Here is a 16,845-nt window from a genome sequence, read left to right as displayed (position 1 = left end):
TTTGCCTGGGGGAGATACAGCTGTACCAGCAAAAGGACTTTTTTGCTGTGCTGGTATAAGCAAAGTCTGCACTACCAGCTTAGTTTACCAGAGCTGTCAGTTAGGGGTGCAATTTTTTTCACACTCTGAATCAATACAGCTCTGCTGACAACATTTCTAAGTATAAACCAAGCCTAAGAGGTTGTAGCTCGCACCTTTGTGACTTCCAGGATTGGACACTGTAGAGCCCTTTACTTGGACCTACCCGCAAAGACCACCTGGAAGATTCAGCTAGTGCAGAATGCAGCCACCTGGCCCACTTATTGTGTCAGCATGAGCACATAAAAGCTGGTGTCAGAGAACTGCAGTGGCTTCCTTTCTGCTTCCCTATGCAATTCAAGCTGCTGGTTTTAATATATCCCAGAGCCTCATTTCAAAGCCAGATAAGGTCACTGAATGACAACAATACACTCAGCTTCCACAAACTACAAAACTCAAGTACTTAAAAAGCAAGAATATTAACAGTTAAGGACATCATAAACCTTAATCGGCCTAGATGATAAACATAAATGCACTGTTCTAACCTAGAGCAGACATCTTCACAGATCAGAGTGAAGGTGGTTGTGCTATGGACTGTTGGGCATTTGTATGGACTGTATCTCAATTTCAGTATTTAAGTATTTCATTTTATGGGATACCATTACATTGTACACACCAGTTAAAATATTCATCACACTCTTTTTTTGTTCAACACTATATAATTGCTGTTTGTTAAGAACAAAATTGTGTAAGATGAAATATGCATAATGTAAAATTAACTTATGGTAAAATTAAGTATATGGATTTGCATATGAGGCCAATCAATAGGCATTAGACAAATTAGGCAAATATATATTTCTATTAAGTGTTTCTATTAAGTATTTCATTAGACAATAGGCAAATATATATTTCTATTAAGTGTTTCCATTTTGTTCATATTCTGATATTACTGATGACAGAGTCAGAGCAAGGTTGTTGGGTTGTGACAAAATATACATTTCTTTATACTTGATGAGAATATTGCTTTTGCTTAGCAGTTGGGCAATACGGATTCTATGCTATTCTTATTGATTCATTTCCCTCCTCTTAAGTAGGCAAATATACTGTAACTCAGCCATCTTAACTGGCTTTTGAAACAAAGCTTTTTGTTCTTGGAATTCTTCAGTTTTTGTTTCTTTGAACAAATTTGTCACTTTTCTTATTGTGAAGGTAAACTGAAAACACAGCTTTTTAAAATCTTAATTTGATTATCTTGTGCTCATTTTATTTAACACGGGAGAGTTGCTGGCCAAGCTAATAATGGTAGCAAGGCAAACCATAACCTGTGCCTGCTGTTCCTTCCCATTCCAGCCTCTCCTCCCATAATACTAGAATCAGTTCACATTTCTTGTTTCACATTTAAATAAAGTAAGTGGAAAACGTTGAAGTGGGCAGTTTTATCTTTGAGGGCTACAAATACAGAGAATGGACAAAATCTGGGAGAAGGACTTTGTTCCTACCTGCTGCGTCTGCTGCCGCTGAATTGCCCTCACTTTGGGGACAGGGCTTTCTCTGGAGGACGAGGACTGCTGCCGCGACCGGCTCCCATTCTGAACTGGCTCTGTCACCATTGCACCTGAAGCTGCCGACAGGCTCCCTGTGCTCCGCAAGGAAGCGCTATGTGGCAGGGACTGTGGTGCTTTGGCCCTGGCACCCAACCCAACCTGGTCCATTTTACGGATCTGTGCCTGCCCAGTGCTGTTCTGGCGGGGCAGAGCCATAGGTACATGCTTGTCTGGCACAGTGTGCTGCCTGGTAAAGTCCTCACTCTGTGTGCTGCATTTGGCGAAGTCCTCCATGCTGCTGTTGCTGGGTCCACTGAGTTTGAAGTCTTCACTGTTACTTTGGCTCCGGGAGCTGGCAGTGCTTAAGTTCTCCAAGCTGGAATCCACAGAGGCCTTTGGCATTGGTGGAGGAGGGTTGTTGAGTTGGTAAACTGGGTTCTGGAAGGACAGGGGCTGGAGGCTGCCCTGCTGATTCAAGGATGGGTGCAGCGGTCTCCTTACTTGGGGAGCGCTCTGCGGTGTGCTCTGAGTCTCCCGCAGTTGTTTGATGTTGGCCACCTGTGCTATAGAGAGCTGGCTGCCTGCCAGACGCAAAGGCACATCGTGCAGGATAGATGTGTGATCACTGTGAGTTGCGTGGGGGTCCTGCAAGTCCATGAGGGAGACACTACGTCCATTGGGCAGTGTGCTCTCCCTCTCATCCTTGTCTGAGTAAGTCATGCTCTGGGTGGATGCCTGCTGAACCAACAGTAAGGTTTTCCCTCGAAAATATCCATCTATATTTTCCTGGGTTGGAGAGTTCAGTTTATGCGAGTCACTGTGGAGCAGATAGGCATTTGGTTAATTTTTAACCAGCCACAATCCCAGTAGATCTGTCCCAGAGATGCCCTTCTTCCTCAATTAACCCCTTCCCTCTCTCTATAAAAGCCTCAGGGAACTAGATTATTTCCTTTTGTGAAGCTCTTTACTTTTCTCAAGTCACAATGCACACGTCTCCAATTAGTTTAGTTTTAAGAATAAAGCCTTACTTAAGAACTGCCTGCCTATCTTCTCACAGGTAAAACTCAAACCATTCCCACTGACTTCTTCCCCCTTGGACATTGCTATTTTCCAGCTAGATTCCAAACCAGTCCAGATTTCATTTCACTCTTCCTCAGCTTCCCAGAGCTTTAGGCTATCCCTGTTCAATCTGTCTGAACATGTAATAGATTGCAGGAGTTGCTGACGGCCCAGAAAGTAGACATCTGAGACACAAAACAGAGCCTTACACTTGGCAGCACAAAGCATGGACAGATAAACCACTAGGTTGCAAGTTCTCATGCATTTCAGCCATCACCAGGCTTTTTGCTGGAGCTCTCCAGAATTGTAACAACAATTACAAGGTGAGAATGTAACACTAAATACAGAACAGATTATTTTTGCTATTCTAATATTTTCATTCTCCCTCAGCATAACTATAACATGTATTTCTCAATGCTATTGGAAAGGTAATCCTGATCGCTAGAGTGAGATATTTCAGTCAGCTTTACAGGATTTATATTGAGCTACACATTTTTGTTTGTATCTTTCCATCTCATTGTACCTCACCCAGGTTGGCCAGTGGTATAAGGTTTGGTTTTCAATATCCTAAGTCATTGACTTTAGGCAAACCCCAGCATCCTGGCTAAGTGCAAATCTTACATGTCTTAGCACTAATCCTTGCATATCTCAGTGGGTTCCTGTCCTCCTTACTACAGATACCAATTCTGAGTCCTAGCATGTACCTAGTTATAAATTTGGGGTGACTATGCTTGGACAGAGGTTCTCTTAACACAATCTTACAACCTGCGTGATCCTACATCCCTTCTGCTTCATATCTGCTCTTGAATCCTGGCTGTTACATACCCGTCAGTGGGGTCCTCGAATATCTTCTGAAGCCCTGAGGAGAGACTGCCACTGACATTTGGACTAGAACTGTGCTCGGTGAAACGCCACAGCTGCTGCTGTATTGGTGTAGGATTGGTCATTGACTTGGTGATATCAGCAAGAATACGAGGGAGGGGTCCAAGTTTTGCCACGGTCGCCTGTAGGAAGGAATTTTCACCCTGATTGGATAATAAGCACCGCGACATCCGCCATTTTTTGATAACGATGCAGAGGGGTGGAGGTTGGAAGGAAGGAGGGTGGGTGTTTGTGTGTGGGTGTGGCAGGACCATAATGCATTGTTACGGAGCAGTGTAACCACGGCGACGAGATGAATGAAGGAGACGAAACAGGGTGCAGCAGACATTGAGGAAAGAAAAGGAAATAGAAAAGAAATTAGGATTGACCCCCAAAAATAAAATTCATGCTCAATAAAACCAAACTATTGCCATTCCAACGCAAAACTGTCATGCAAAGCAAACTAAATCCAGGGTGGAGTCAAGTTAAAAACTATAGTAACTACTAATAAATGGGAATTCAGAGACTACAGAATCAGCTAATGGGAGGGAACTTTCCAGGCAAAAGGGGTCATGTGGTAAAAGAAATACATGCCAACAGAGAAGGGGGGGCTGCATTCAGGGGATCCAGGAGAGAATTGAAAGGGTTTGGGGGAGGGAGGTTTCTATTTCATCAGCCTTCTCCTTTTGGCATCCTACACTGATGCCATCTTTTGTACCAAGGTGCTATCAAAAGCTGGGAGCTAACGTGGCTTTCCCACTTGAAATGAAATTAAAATTAACGGCATGAAAACTCCAGTAACATTCACCCCAGTGCATGAAAACTCCAGTAACATCCAACCCAATATTTTCATTTCAGCCAGCGACTAGCGTCTAGCTACCTTGTATCATTACACTTATCATAGAATCATAGAATATCAGGGTTGGAAGGGACCTCAGGAGGTCATCTAGTCCAACCCCCTGCTCAAAGCAGGACCAATCCCCAATTAAATCATCCCAGCCAGGGCTTTGTCAAGCCTGACCTTAAAAACTTCTAAGGAAGGAGATTCTACCACCTCCCTAGGTAACGCATTCCAGTGTTTCACCACCCTCCTAGTGAAAAAGTTTTTCCTAATATCCAACCTAAACCTCCCCCACTGCAACTTGAGACCATTACTCCTTGTCCTGTCATCTTCTACCACTGAGAATAGTCTAGAACCATCCTCTTTGGAACCACCTCTCAGGTAGTTGAAAGCAGCTATCAAATCCCCCCTCATTCTTCTCTTCTGCAGACTAAACAATCCCAGTTCCCTCAGCCTCTCCTCATAAGTCATGTGTTCCAGACCCCTAATCATTTTTGTTGCCCTTCGCTGGACTCTCTCCAATTTTTCCACATCCTTCTTGTAGTGTGGGACCCAAAACTGGACACAGTACTCCAGATGAGGCCTCACCAATGTCGAATAGAGGGGAAAAATTCACTTCAGTCTGGCAAGGCCTTACACAACAGCAACTGACTATAAAGCAGAGTTCTACCAACACTATATCCCTGTGGTGGAGGCTACTGTTCAGATTTTCTGTTCTTCTCTGGAAATCTGCCCTGAGTTTATACAGTGACTTTGGCATCTACACAGTGCCACCGGTAGGGGTGGGGGGTAGAGGGTAAGGGAGGTATTATTATACAGTAAAGCTCATTACAAAGACTACCTTCCTGTGAAAGACAGGTTCCACCCCCCAGAAACAGGCATCCAATCAGTTGTCTACAGTGGAAAGTTACTTTACAACTGCTTGTTTCTCCCAATTATTTCTTCTTCATTAAAATCTCCAGCTTTTCCTGGTAACTTCATTCATTCTTTCCTAGTCCCTGTAATCATTGCCCATAGTGAAGCAACATGGTAGTGTAACATTAACTCTTAATTCCCATTTTAGCACAAACAAAACCCCTTTCCCAAAACCTGTTAGGATATACTGATACATCTGCACTGGGAAAAGAGCACAATATACTCTGGCTTAATACTGTATCCGCTTCCTGCCTCCACTCTCCCGCCATGTACCACTTATTTGCATTTTGAAAGCAGTTCCACAGCCCCCAGTAACTATGAGGTCAGATCTGACACCGGCAAATTCATGAGTCCAGTCCTGTTCTAAAGAGGGTTTTTCTCTTGCTTTTCCTTCTGGCAATGCCAGAAGCTTTCAGTCTTTGGGCCAGATCTTCAGTTGAGGTAAACTGGCATAGCCCGATGTACATGAACTCAGGATCTGCCCATTTGTGCTCAGGTAGTCATTCCAGTGGCCTTAGGAAAGCAGTCTTTGTAGGAGAAATTTTACTGCATATGACATTTAGAGTGCAAAAATATATGAGTGTAGACAGTAAACTGACAAAGAAATCAGAAAATCTTTATCAAACTAAAACGTATGTTTTTATCTTCATGCATCAAGGGCATTTAGATTTACTCTACTACACCAACACAAATAATTTTATACTGTACCAGTAGGAAATAAATCTTTGAATAAATCATTAGTTCTCCAAACTTTACTAGTAACAAATTATTATTAGCAGCTCTCTGCAGACCACCTCATCTCCAATTTGAAAAGAAAAGACCTAACTGGTATGGTGTAAATAGAATCTGGGACTGCAGACAACAGAATGCGGATTTGAAACTCTGCAGTGTGATGGGAATAGCCAAACGCTTGTAAACATGCAAAAATGGCAAAATCTTATTCAAGAACTCTGGTCCTTGTGTCCAAGTCCTCTCTACACTGACCAGTTTTTAATCCTATTGGCTCTGAAGAGGTCACATGGCTAGGGAAAAGCAAGCCGGAGTCTGTTCTGTCTCATGCATCAGCCAACTTGCCAGCTAAAGGCTGATGACAGAATGTCCATTACTGGTGGTGATGATGTAGGTTGCAGAACAGACACAGCCTGGTTTTCAGATCTCAGGCGCTTGCAGTGTTGGCTCTTAGAGAACCAGCTTCACCATGCACAATGTGGGCATGTAAAAATACGAATGGGACAGGGCATACATGGGGAACCTGATCTTATGCTAAATCTGATCCAAAGCCTATTGAAATCAGCAGGAAGATTCCCAGTGACTGCAATAGTCTTTGGCTCAGGCCGTTAATGAAAACACTACTGTTAAACTACTCCAATCTGGGAGGAGGAGTAAAGCCTAAGAAGGGAATGTGCAGCAAAGCAACTCATTGTCCCATTCTCCATCTATGCCCTGCCCTTTCTATCCTGCACAGGTGTGAGTAAGGGAGTGGGTGTTCAGGGAGGCTTCATACCACTGTGCAGAGGACAACACTGAACACCCAGCCTCTGCAAAGTATTTACACTTGTGCTGGAGCACAACTACCTTGCACATCCTGTTCAAGACTCACAGGTCTTGCAGTAGCTAGGCCTTGATCTGGAATCATTGAAAGGATAAATATTCAACGCCATAGTCACATACTTTTCTAAAGAGTTACTGAACTTCAGAAAGTTCTTCCTAAAATAGGACTTGGCCACTCCTTGGGTATTTCCTGGTGTTGACAGTTGCAATGATACTATTGCAGAATCCACCCTCCCAGCCCTTGAGCCTACTTTACCTTATCAAGTTGGGACACAACCTCCCATAATAGGGAGTGCAAAACTGAGAGCTCCCTGCCCAGGTCAATGTAGCCTTCAAACCCAGGGGTGTTTGAGATGGTGTCTGGGTTAGAGATCTCCAGTAGAAAGCGCTTCATTCCCCCCCATTCATGTTCCAGGAAATCATTCATGAAGGCCATGTACTCCTCTTTATTACCAAACCTAGAGAGAGAGAGAGAGAGAGAGAGAGAGAGAGAGAGAGTAAATGACTTCCACACAGAATACAACAGATAAGTGTTCAGAGAATTATTCTAATGCTTTCCCCTTCATCTTTCTTCCTGGGGTAGGAGAAGAGAGAGGAGGGGCAAGTGATTGAAGAATCCCACTGCTTTGCTTGACTCATCTGGGTATTAACAATCCACTGTTCATACCACTGGGTGACAGGCACCACCATCGCCCCCGACATAGACTACCCTCTTTGGAGACTCTGAGCATATGTCCTTTGCATCATTCCTTTGGCTGGGAGTTTGGATAAAAAGAGTTACCACCTTCAAGTAACTTATACTGAATTCTACTTGTATTCTTTAGTAATAATGAGATCAACTGAAAACCTAAGTGTATATAAATTCATAGATAGATTCATAGATACTAAGGTCAGAAGGGACCATTATGATCATCTAGTCCGACGTCCTGCACAACGCAGGCCACTGAATCTCACCCACCCACTCCTGCGAAAAACCTCTCACCTATGTCTATGTACCTATACAGAAAACACCTGATTCTGTTCTCAGTTACAACAGTTTACACCAGTGTCATTTTACTGACTTCAGTGGAGTTACTCCTGAAAACAGAATCAGGCTGACAGTGTACACGTCAGTACTCTTCTTAAACGCTTCTTGGTTTATGTAGCCACGCGGCGTGTGGGTGGAAAAGCATCCTCCCCGTTCAAAGTTTCACACAGTATTCCTAGGACTTAGCTTTAGAGTTGTATTTGCACAGAGCTCTCCTTTCCCTTCCTCAATAATATGCGTGAGACTAAGACCCCTGAACATTTTCTTGTTTCAGGGCCAATATGCTACTGCCACCTACTTAGCAAAATTGGCGAGATTCTGAATGACTTTAGCAATGAGTGTCAGAGTGCGAGATGTCCGGTCATCAGGATACTCCTGCATGAGACTGAAGAGACTAGGGGACATGATAGCTGGACACAGGAAACGGAGGAAGAGTGAGGCACTGATCAGGCGTTCACTGATGTCCTGCTTGCCCCGACTGAGGCACTTCTGCTTCCAGGATGCGAACACCTCCTTCAGCTCGCGAGGAAACACACTGCAAACAATTAAATCAATCAATAAAATGACAAGGGCGTAAAATGTAACAGGTTGAACTGACAGCCTGTCACAGGAAAGGCAAAACCATGAGAAACAGAAATGCTGGCTATTCTGTTATTTCAGCCCAGCAAATGTTGTTAGATTTCTAGTCTTAGCTCCCAGATCACCATTTTATTTGGTACACTTAAGTACTATTCAAAGCATTCCTCTAGAAGATATAAAACTAAATCCTTTTTGATCACTTTGATTTACAGGTTAAGAAATGTCCATCCCTAGTTTGAAGTGAATGGCAAATTGGTTTGTAAAAATTCAGACACACACTGAACTGTTGCTCATTTCTATAATTGGATTTAAGATTTTGAATGCTGAGTTAACTTTTTTTTTTTTTCAATTACTTTTCATTTGATCTGGCCTGAAGCAGAAAAGCCAATATTTCAACATTTCCAGCTTGATCAGAAGTTGACACTAATAGAAATCTCCTGTGAAGCATTTTCCCCACAATACAATTTCCAGACCATTTTTGCAGATCTAAGAGGTCTGAAAAACATTTCACATAAGCATCCAAGCTATCAGCTGCTTATTCAAAGTTCAAATTGAACTTCTGAAGTTTAGTTTTCAAGTTACCCCATTGATTCAATCATCATTCACTAGATCTCCACAGTAAATATTTCAGGGGACATTCCCATATGGTATAGTACTTAGGACTGGGTATGGTGTCAGGACTCCTTGTTTGGATGGAACTTCTCTCTGCGATGTTGTGTAGAGAGCGGTAAGCCATAGGAACCCACGCTACTATACTATATGGAAGTACGTTTGTCCTCGGTCTCACAACAACTGCTGCTTTCCCATATTTTGGAGAGAGAGGGATACTATTTTTGCCTTTCCTAACCAAACGTCAAACCAAGTGGCCAATAAGCGAGAGGCAGGCGCTCACCAGTAGGAGTTGATAATCTTGCAAAAGGCCAGCTCACAACACATTTTCAGGTTGCTCTGATGATCAGTTAATTCACTGGACGAACATTTGCTGGGATCAACTTCACAGTTCTCATCTGACTCATACAAAGCCTTGATGAATTCCCCTGTAAGGGAAGAGGGTTACAAACAGTGGCAATTATAGAAAAGTCTCCTTGATGTATCTTTAAAGCCTGTTTATGCCTCTCCTTGGCAACTGCATTTTCTGCACCCAGCATCTGCAGTGAGGTAGGCTCCAGACACCAGGCGTGGAGTGCATGACTCCTCATAACTGTTTTCAAATACAGGACTTTCCGTACCAGATCAGGCCATTGGTGCTCTAGCCAACAGCTGAGGCTTCAGAGGAAGGCAAATCACACTCCTCTCCCCTCCCAAAATAATGAATCTAGCCAGCTGTGCAACTGCTGTACATTGGGGTGGGGGAGAAATGAGAGGGAGAATTCCTTTTTGACCCCTGCAAGATATCAGCTTACACCCTGAAGAATGATTATTCTTACCTCTTTTTGCATGAATACAGATGTTATTAGCGATTATAAAATTATCCATCCCTTTAAAACGCAAAGCCAGGCTATTTGTCTTTGTGACCTTCTCCGGCAATGAATCTGACAATTCTTTTTATTTTTATTAGTTCTAAATTTACTGTGTTTTAATTTCATTGAGTGTCACCTGGTTCTTGTGTTATGAGACATGGTAAAAAGGAGGATTCACCAGTTTTCACTCTGTTCTTTGCAATTGTGAAAAATTCAATCCAGGTTAACTAATCCTGGTTTATGCAGCCTCTTGTCATCCTTACATCTTGCAAAATCTTTGTTGCCTGTTTCTAGAGCTTTTAAATTTCTACCCTCTCTTTCTTAAAGTGAGGCAACTGAAATTGGACACACAACTTCAGACTGGGCATGGTGGGGCTTCCATTGGTTGATATTCTGTAAAGTCAGTGTATTTTCTACTCTCTCTCTCATATGGACTCTAGTATACTCATTACTTTTTAAACTGCTGCTCTGCACTGGTTATCTTCCCTTATCTGCTTAATGATTCAGTGACTCCTGAGTTATGTCCTCAGAAGATGTTCCCACTTTGGAGTTTATGCCACAAGGATTGTCTGTGCAAAAATGTTTTTAAGAAACAAACAAACAAAAAACCGCCCCTAAACCAAACCACCAATGGCTTTGCAAGCAGGACAGGTAGTACATTTACCCAAATCTTTTCACCTCCACAAATTTTTGTTTATGTGCTTGAGTATATAATCTTACAGACAACACCTGGTCATGCTGTAATTATTCTGAACAAGTATTCGTAGTTCAGCGGAAAATCCAGTTTAGAAACTTTCGCTGGTACCCGAACCCTGGGAAGAAATGGAAACTACAACTTCTTGAAATGAGTTCTGTTCACAGTGTACTTGGCCCAATTTCAACCCCTTGTGGCAATTAAAGGATTAGAGGGCAACTTCAACAGCACAGAATAAAGCTGTTAGGAGCATTATTTAGTACTTCAGCTCTGCAATGCTATAGTATAATCAAAACAAGTAAGTTTGGCCGATGAACAACAATTTGATAAAACACTAATTGGTTATTTTTAAGATAATCTGGGCTCCACTACAGAAAAATTTTGCTGAGGGAAGGTAGTTTAGTATTATTTGCTAAGAGCTCAGCACCACTTCTGGGTGAGCAAACTCTGGTTGTAACAATAATTTCCTGAATCATTTTTTATGCACTTGTAACTTGTTCTCAGTAGTCCATAGCCAGATCCTAACTATGTATTAAAATGTGCTTGTAGGTATACTATACACTTAATACTGAATTCAGCGTGGTTAATTTATTTTACACAATATGGAATCTAACTGAACGTATTGTGTGATGCATTTGAAACTAGATAAATATATCTTCAAGAGCCATCTTGCCCTAGACTGGAAACAAGCTGGATGACGTAACAGGTCTTTTTCCATCTCTAACTTCTATGATTCATAATCTTATCGCTTATAACTGGTGTCCAAAACAATGTATAAATAGTCATTAATTTAAAAATGTCCATGTAATTACTGCACATTAAAGGACTTTCAGTCAAATGTAACATATTGAACCAAAAGGTGATAATTAAATCTGTCGGAAGACAAGGCATCAAGTAAATTGCTGCTTGCCTCCACGTACTGGGCTAGATTCTGCCACCTTTACTCGTGTTGAGCAGTATCTTAAGGTTCTACCCAGTAAGAGTAAAGCTGGCAGAATTTGAAAAGATATACACAGTACACTCAAAATACACATAATCACATCTCAGATTCTGACTTGAGACACTGACTAATCTGGCCAACCACTTAACACCTGGATGACTGGCCAGTTTCCAGGCCACTGGGGAGGAGGGCTGGGTCTCTTGGAAGGAGTCAGTTCTGACATGATTTTACCTGGCCTGCATGAATTTCCAATCTCCCCTAGGCCAAGAAACAGGAGGGGAAAGGTGGCTCATCTTGGGACCCTGGGCAGGAGAGGAATCAGCATACAGCTGGCAGTGCCTCCTTGTAGGGAGGCCGTCCATTTACTGGGAGCTGTGCACACTCTGAGTTGCAATGGGTATGTCTACACAGCAGAGGAAAAACCTGCGGCTGGCCCGTGCCAGCTGACTCGGGCTTGCAGGGTTCAGTCTAAGGGACTATTTCATTGCTGTGTAGATTTCTGGGCTCTGGCTGGAGCTCAGTTTGGGACCCTCACACATCTACATGGCAGTGAAATAGCCCCACAGCCTGAGTCGGCTGGCATGGACCAGCTGCAGGTGTCTAGTCGCTGTGTAGACATACCCAATGTTGGGATAGCATTTGTGGGGCTGGGATTACATGTTTGGCAGTGGCACGTGTCAAGAGCAAAGCACTGTCTCTGTGCGGGTAAGACAGGTAGACAAGCAGGATGAGTCTGCTGGGCTTGCTGGGAGGGGTAAGGCTAGGAAGGGAGGAAGTTGGGGGGGTTAGGGTGAGTGCTGTTATGGGGATGCAGGTGGTCTGGCCTAGTAGAGCAGGAGTCAGGTCTAGTGGGCAGAGCAGGTGTCCAGGTTGGGGAACGGTGCCAAGGGTCAACACCAGAGTCAACTTCTAATTACCAGAGTCAGGAGTTGAGCCAGAGTCAGAAGCAAGAATCGAAGCTGAGGGTCAGGGCTGATCCAAATGTCAGAGCCAAGGGTCAAGCCAGAGTCAGGGTCAGAAGTCGGAGTCGAAGTCAGGACTGGTCACTGATGGCTGGAAGTGAGGTGTAAGGGCAGGAACTAGAGGAGAGGCAAGGATCAAACATGGGGATGGAGCACAGTGGGAACAGGAGTGAAGACATGGGTGAGACAGGAGTGGAGCAGGAATCAAGAACAGGGTTTGGGTGCAAGCACAAGCAGGGTCCAATGCAGCCACAGGAAGAAATCACCTTGTTGCTTGGACAAACTTTCTGTCTTAAATAACATGGTTGGAACAACTGGTAGAGCTGGACAATCCTCCAATCAGGGCTCCCATGGGTGGTGCCTTGACTGAGGCTATAGTCCTACTAGCTTCTTGGTCCACCAGGTTTCAGCAGACCTTGGGTGGAGGACAGGATGCAGTTGCGGTCTGAGGACTCTTAGGCCTGGGTTCGAGACCTGGAACATCATAAGTGCAAGAGCTAGGCATGTAGGCTGAGATGAGCAACTGGAGAACAATTGATTCTGTTCTTTTCCCTGAGTAAAGAGCACTTAGGACAAGCATCCTCAAAGGGTCACCGGAACAGCTTGAAGCAGGTTCTCCTGGTTTGTGATGCTCCCTAGCCTCACAGCCTCATTCTCTCCAGCTGGCCACATGTAACCCTAAATATTTCTGTTTGCATCTGGTGCAGGATTAGAAGGTTAAGGTGGGATTAAGACAAACATGACTATCAGGGTATTGAATTAAATTGCTCAAAAGCAGGGGTCATGACCAAAGTTTGTGACTCAGAGGGCCACTCTGGAAATTTGCCAGTAGCTCAATGGTGCACCTTGTGTGTATGCAAATTGTCAAATCTTTATTACAATACATACATGCACCCAACCCTAATACCGGCTTGGACTTGTACCTTCCTTGACAAATGAACAGGAACAGCTTGGTTGGAGGTGCCCCAGCAATAAAATCCAGTGGATGATCAGCTTTGCCCTCAGCCTCACACCCCTAGGTGCGTATCAGTTTTCAGGTAGGACTTCGGGCTGCCCTGCTGAACAGAGCATCTTCAACATTACGGGTTCCTTTTCCCCCACAAAGGGGCTATGCAAGCCTACGCAGAACACTTCTGACCCTTTCTTGAAATTTCCATGTAGCTTCTTTCAGCTGGGATTATACTGGATTCACCAGCCATGTCCAGATGCAAAGTCTACACAATGCAAAAGCACTGAACTTCATCTATGTTGTCAGTATCTTTCCCAGTTGGTAGATTATCAAAATCACCTTTATCCCTATTCACGTACTCCAGACCGAATGATTCACAAATCATAATGAAGAGATATGACAATCAATAAGGTGAACCAAGAGAAAAGATGGTACTTAGAAAAATGTAGAGCATTGGGATGAGATAACCATTAAAGGGGACCCCTTAATCCACACAGAAGTGAGTGTGATCTTTTTTCAGCTGCTGCAAATCTTAGGAGCCAAATCTTGTCTCTGCGTTCCATAAACAAGAAGGGCCCAGATGGAGCAGAACCAGTGAGGTTCTACTGCACACGGTGAGAGAGCAGCATTTCAGGAGTACATGCAAGGGACATGCCACAAGTCCCGCAGGTGAGCGATCCACTGGCTGAGGCCAGTGGATCCGGTGCTATGTGGCAAGGGGCCATGGATTTCAGTACACAGGAGTCCTAGAGCCACAGAACCAACTCCATTGTTGAAGCTGGAGTAGCAGTCAATGCATTTCCCATCAGGATACTCAATGCACAGCCACGTTACTTGGCTGATTGCTCGGACAGTATTTGTCCCCTAAGTTCTGTGAAAGAAAAGAAAGGAAAAAAGAAAAAAGAAAAGAGACTGGTATTTTCTTACCAAGTGCATCATGAAGATACTTCTGTCCTACCAGCTTTAGGTACTCCTCAATGGCTTTGGTGGCAAGCGTATTCTCCCTGAAGATCAAAACATCATGCTCCCCACAGCGATCTACCTCAGACATCACCAGATCAGTCAAGAAGTCCTGAGGGAAAAAGTCCAGAAGGAATAAGGTTTATTAACCAAATAGAATCATGCTATGCTCTTTAAGTGACTTTAGAACCCAAATGGGAAGAGTAAAAGGAGCCTGACACTCCTCAAAACAGGATGAGAGGATTACTGAACTGAAGTGCCGGGCCTGGGGGAAGGCATGCAGATATTACAGCACTGGGGGCTATAAAGATTAGCTAGAGTTCCCCTCACATTTGTGTACCTGACTGCCTAGGCCAATACAGATCCCCAGCTCTGTCATTTTTGGACTCATTTTTAAAACTGGAATAGCAGCTGGGACTGGTGGGTAAAATTACAATGGTGGAAGCAAGTCTCTAAATAAAAAATCCCTACAACCAAACTTTTTTGACATTTAATCCAGATCCTGACCAGAATCTATGACATACTCACTCCTCCATAGCTGACATGTTATAGTCATGCTTTACTGATATATGTTAGCGATAACTAGCTGTGTGTTTCCCTGCTATCCAAACTCAAAATATCAGGAGGAAAGCAAATCCAACTTTTAATTGAATACAGGAATTTTATTAAGAAGGATTTAGACCAATGAAATTAATGAGCATAAAATGGGCTGGGGATTAGGGAGACAAAGTTAGCATTCCTACTATGCATTAATTTAGCATTGTGTTGAACTGCATTCAGGCTATCAGGCAGGCCAGACAGAACAAGGGGCAAGAATCAAAGCAGACTGCAAGCTGCTAATACAGGGCCCAGTCCTGCAGTGGTAATCAAATTCCTCAGCTACTTACTCCAGCGGGAGCTGAGGGCACTCAGCATCCCACAGGAAGCAATCAGCCCCTTCCAAAAATCCAGCCTCAGACACTGTAAGGCTCCTGGGGGCAGAGACCAAATTTTTGTTTGTTTTCTACATCTTTTAATATCCCTTCAAGCCCCCCTGAATAAAACAACAGAATCTTGCTAATCTGCAGAAAAAAGTGGCAACCTCTTACACAGCAGTAGTGAGGTCTCACATCCCTAAAATGTTACTTCACAAAATTTACTGAAGCACATTACTAGTATACCAGGGAGTCTCTAATAACTACAACCAAGCTACATTACCCTTGCTTTATTGTTATTTACGTGCCTTTTTATTTTCTCTGAAAATTGGTAATAGTTTTCCCAATCAGTGTAAATTAGTGAAATTCAAGTGTAACAACAACATAATAAAATCCTGGATTGCTCACTTGAGAGCTCCAGATTGTAATATCCTACATCGGGGTGGCCAACCTGTGGCTCCGGAGCCACCTGCAGCTCTTCAGAAGTTAATATGCAGCTTCTTGTATAGGCACCAACTCCGGGGCTGGAGCTACAGCAACTTTCCAATGTGCCGGGGGGTGCTCACTGCTCAACCCCTGGCTCTGCCCCCTCCCCTGAGACTAACATGCCCTCGCTCCTTCCCTTCCCCACCCCAGAGCCTCCTGCATGCTACGAAACAGCTGATCAGGAGGTACGGGGAAGCGCTGATTGGAGGGGCTGCCAATGGTTGGGAGGTGCTAGGAGCGGGGCTACTGACATATTACTGGTTTCAGAGTAGCAGCCGTGTTAGTCTGTATTCGCAAAAAGAAAAGGAGGACTTGTGGCACCTTAGAGACTAACAAATTTATTTGAGCATAAGCTTTCGTGAGCTACAGCTCACTTCATCGGAGGCTCTCTGGCAATGTACGTTGGTAAATTCTGGCTCCTTCTCAGGCTCAGGTTGGCCACCCCGTCCTACATTGTATGATTTCACCAGTACATTAGAATCTAAAATACAAGCACTACAAAGGTAGAGCTTTAACATGCTAATTTACTTAATCTGTTGCAAAGAACATTGAAGGAATCTGGAGATGGCTTGCCAGAATTATTACAGTTCAATGCTACAGGAGCTACTCTAGCTGTAAACTGCGCTAGATCAGACAGGCAAATGGTAGTGTATGAATTCTCGTCACACTTGGTCATAAAAGACATTCTGTCGAGAGGGACGTGTGCAGTGGAAGATGGTAAATATAGTGCATAAAAGTGGAAGGATTATGTACACATTCCCGTCCACACACAACACCTGGCTCATCGAAGTTTGGCTGTGCTTTAAGAACTCAGGGTAGCTGGTACAGCTGGGGGTCATAGAGGCTAGAGCTCGGGTACCACTTTCACTCAGGCTGGTAATCGACGCACTTTGCAGTGACAAAGTGACCATTTGAGTGCAGAGAGTCCTCCAATGTCTTCCCACAATGCCCCCTGTGTACCCAGAAGGACAGACAAGTTGGGATAGAATCATAGGGCCACTCAGCTTATTGCAAATGAAGAACATGGGATATGCCCCAGAAGTCTGAGCGACCCACACGAGTGCAGTACCAGTGTGAGGATGCAG

General features: G+C 43.8%; 1 protein-coding gene across 6 annotated transcripts in view; it reads right to left on the bottom strand.

Annotated features, from left to right (window-relative positions):
• RASAL2 (RAS protein activator like 2) overlaps positions 1-16,845 on the bottom strand; it is a 274,448-nt gene that overhangs the window by 20,961 nt on the left and 236,642 nt on the right. For 4 of the 6 annotated variants that reach the window (XM_074961012.1, XM_074961013.1, XM_074961016.1 and 1 more), the window contains 6 exons: positions 14,328-14,472; positions 9,288-9,432; positions 8,115-8,351; positions 7,046-7,247; positions 3,447-3,646; positions 1,518-2,379 (listed from right to left, as the gene is read on the bottom strand). In XM_074961012.1, the coding sequence (XP_074817113.1) occupies positions 1,518-2,379; positions 3,447-3,646; positions 7,046-7,247; positions 8,115-8,351; positions 9,288-9,432; positions 14,328-14,472 (1,791 nt within the window). The remainder of the gene's footprint in view (positions 1-1,517; positions 2,380-3,446; positions 3,647-7,045; positions 7,248-8,114; positions 8,352-9,287; positions 9,433-14,327; positions 14,473-16,845) is intronic. The other 2 variants (XM_074961014.1, XM_074961015.1) reach the window with 1 other exon arrangement.

This window comes from Natator depressus, chromosome 8 (assembly GCF_965152275.1).
Source record: "Natator depressus isolate rNatDep1 chromosome 8, rNatDep2.hap1, whole genome shotgun sequence".
In the NCBI taxonomy this organism is placed as follows: Eukaryota; Metazoa; Chordata; order Testudines; family Cheloniidae; genus Natator; species Natator depressus.
This window is presented reverse-complemented; position numbering and strand designations above follow the sequence as displayed.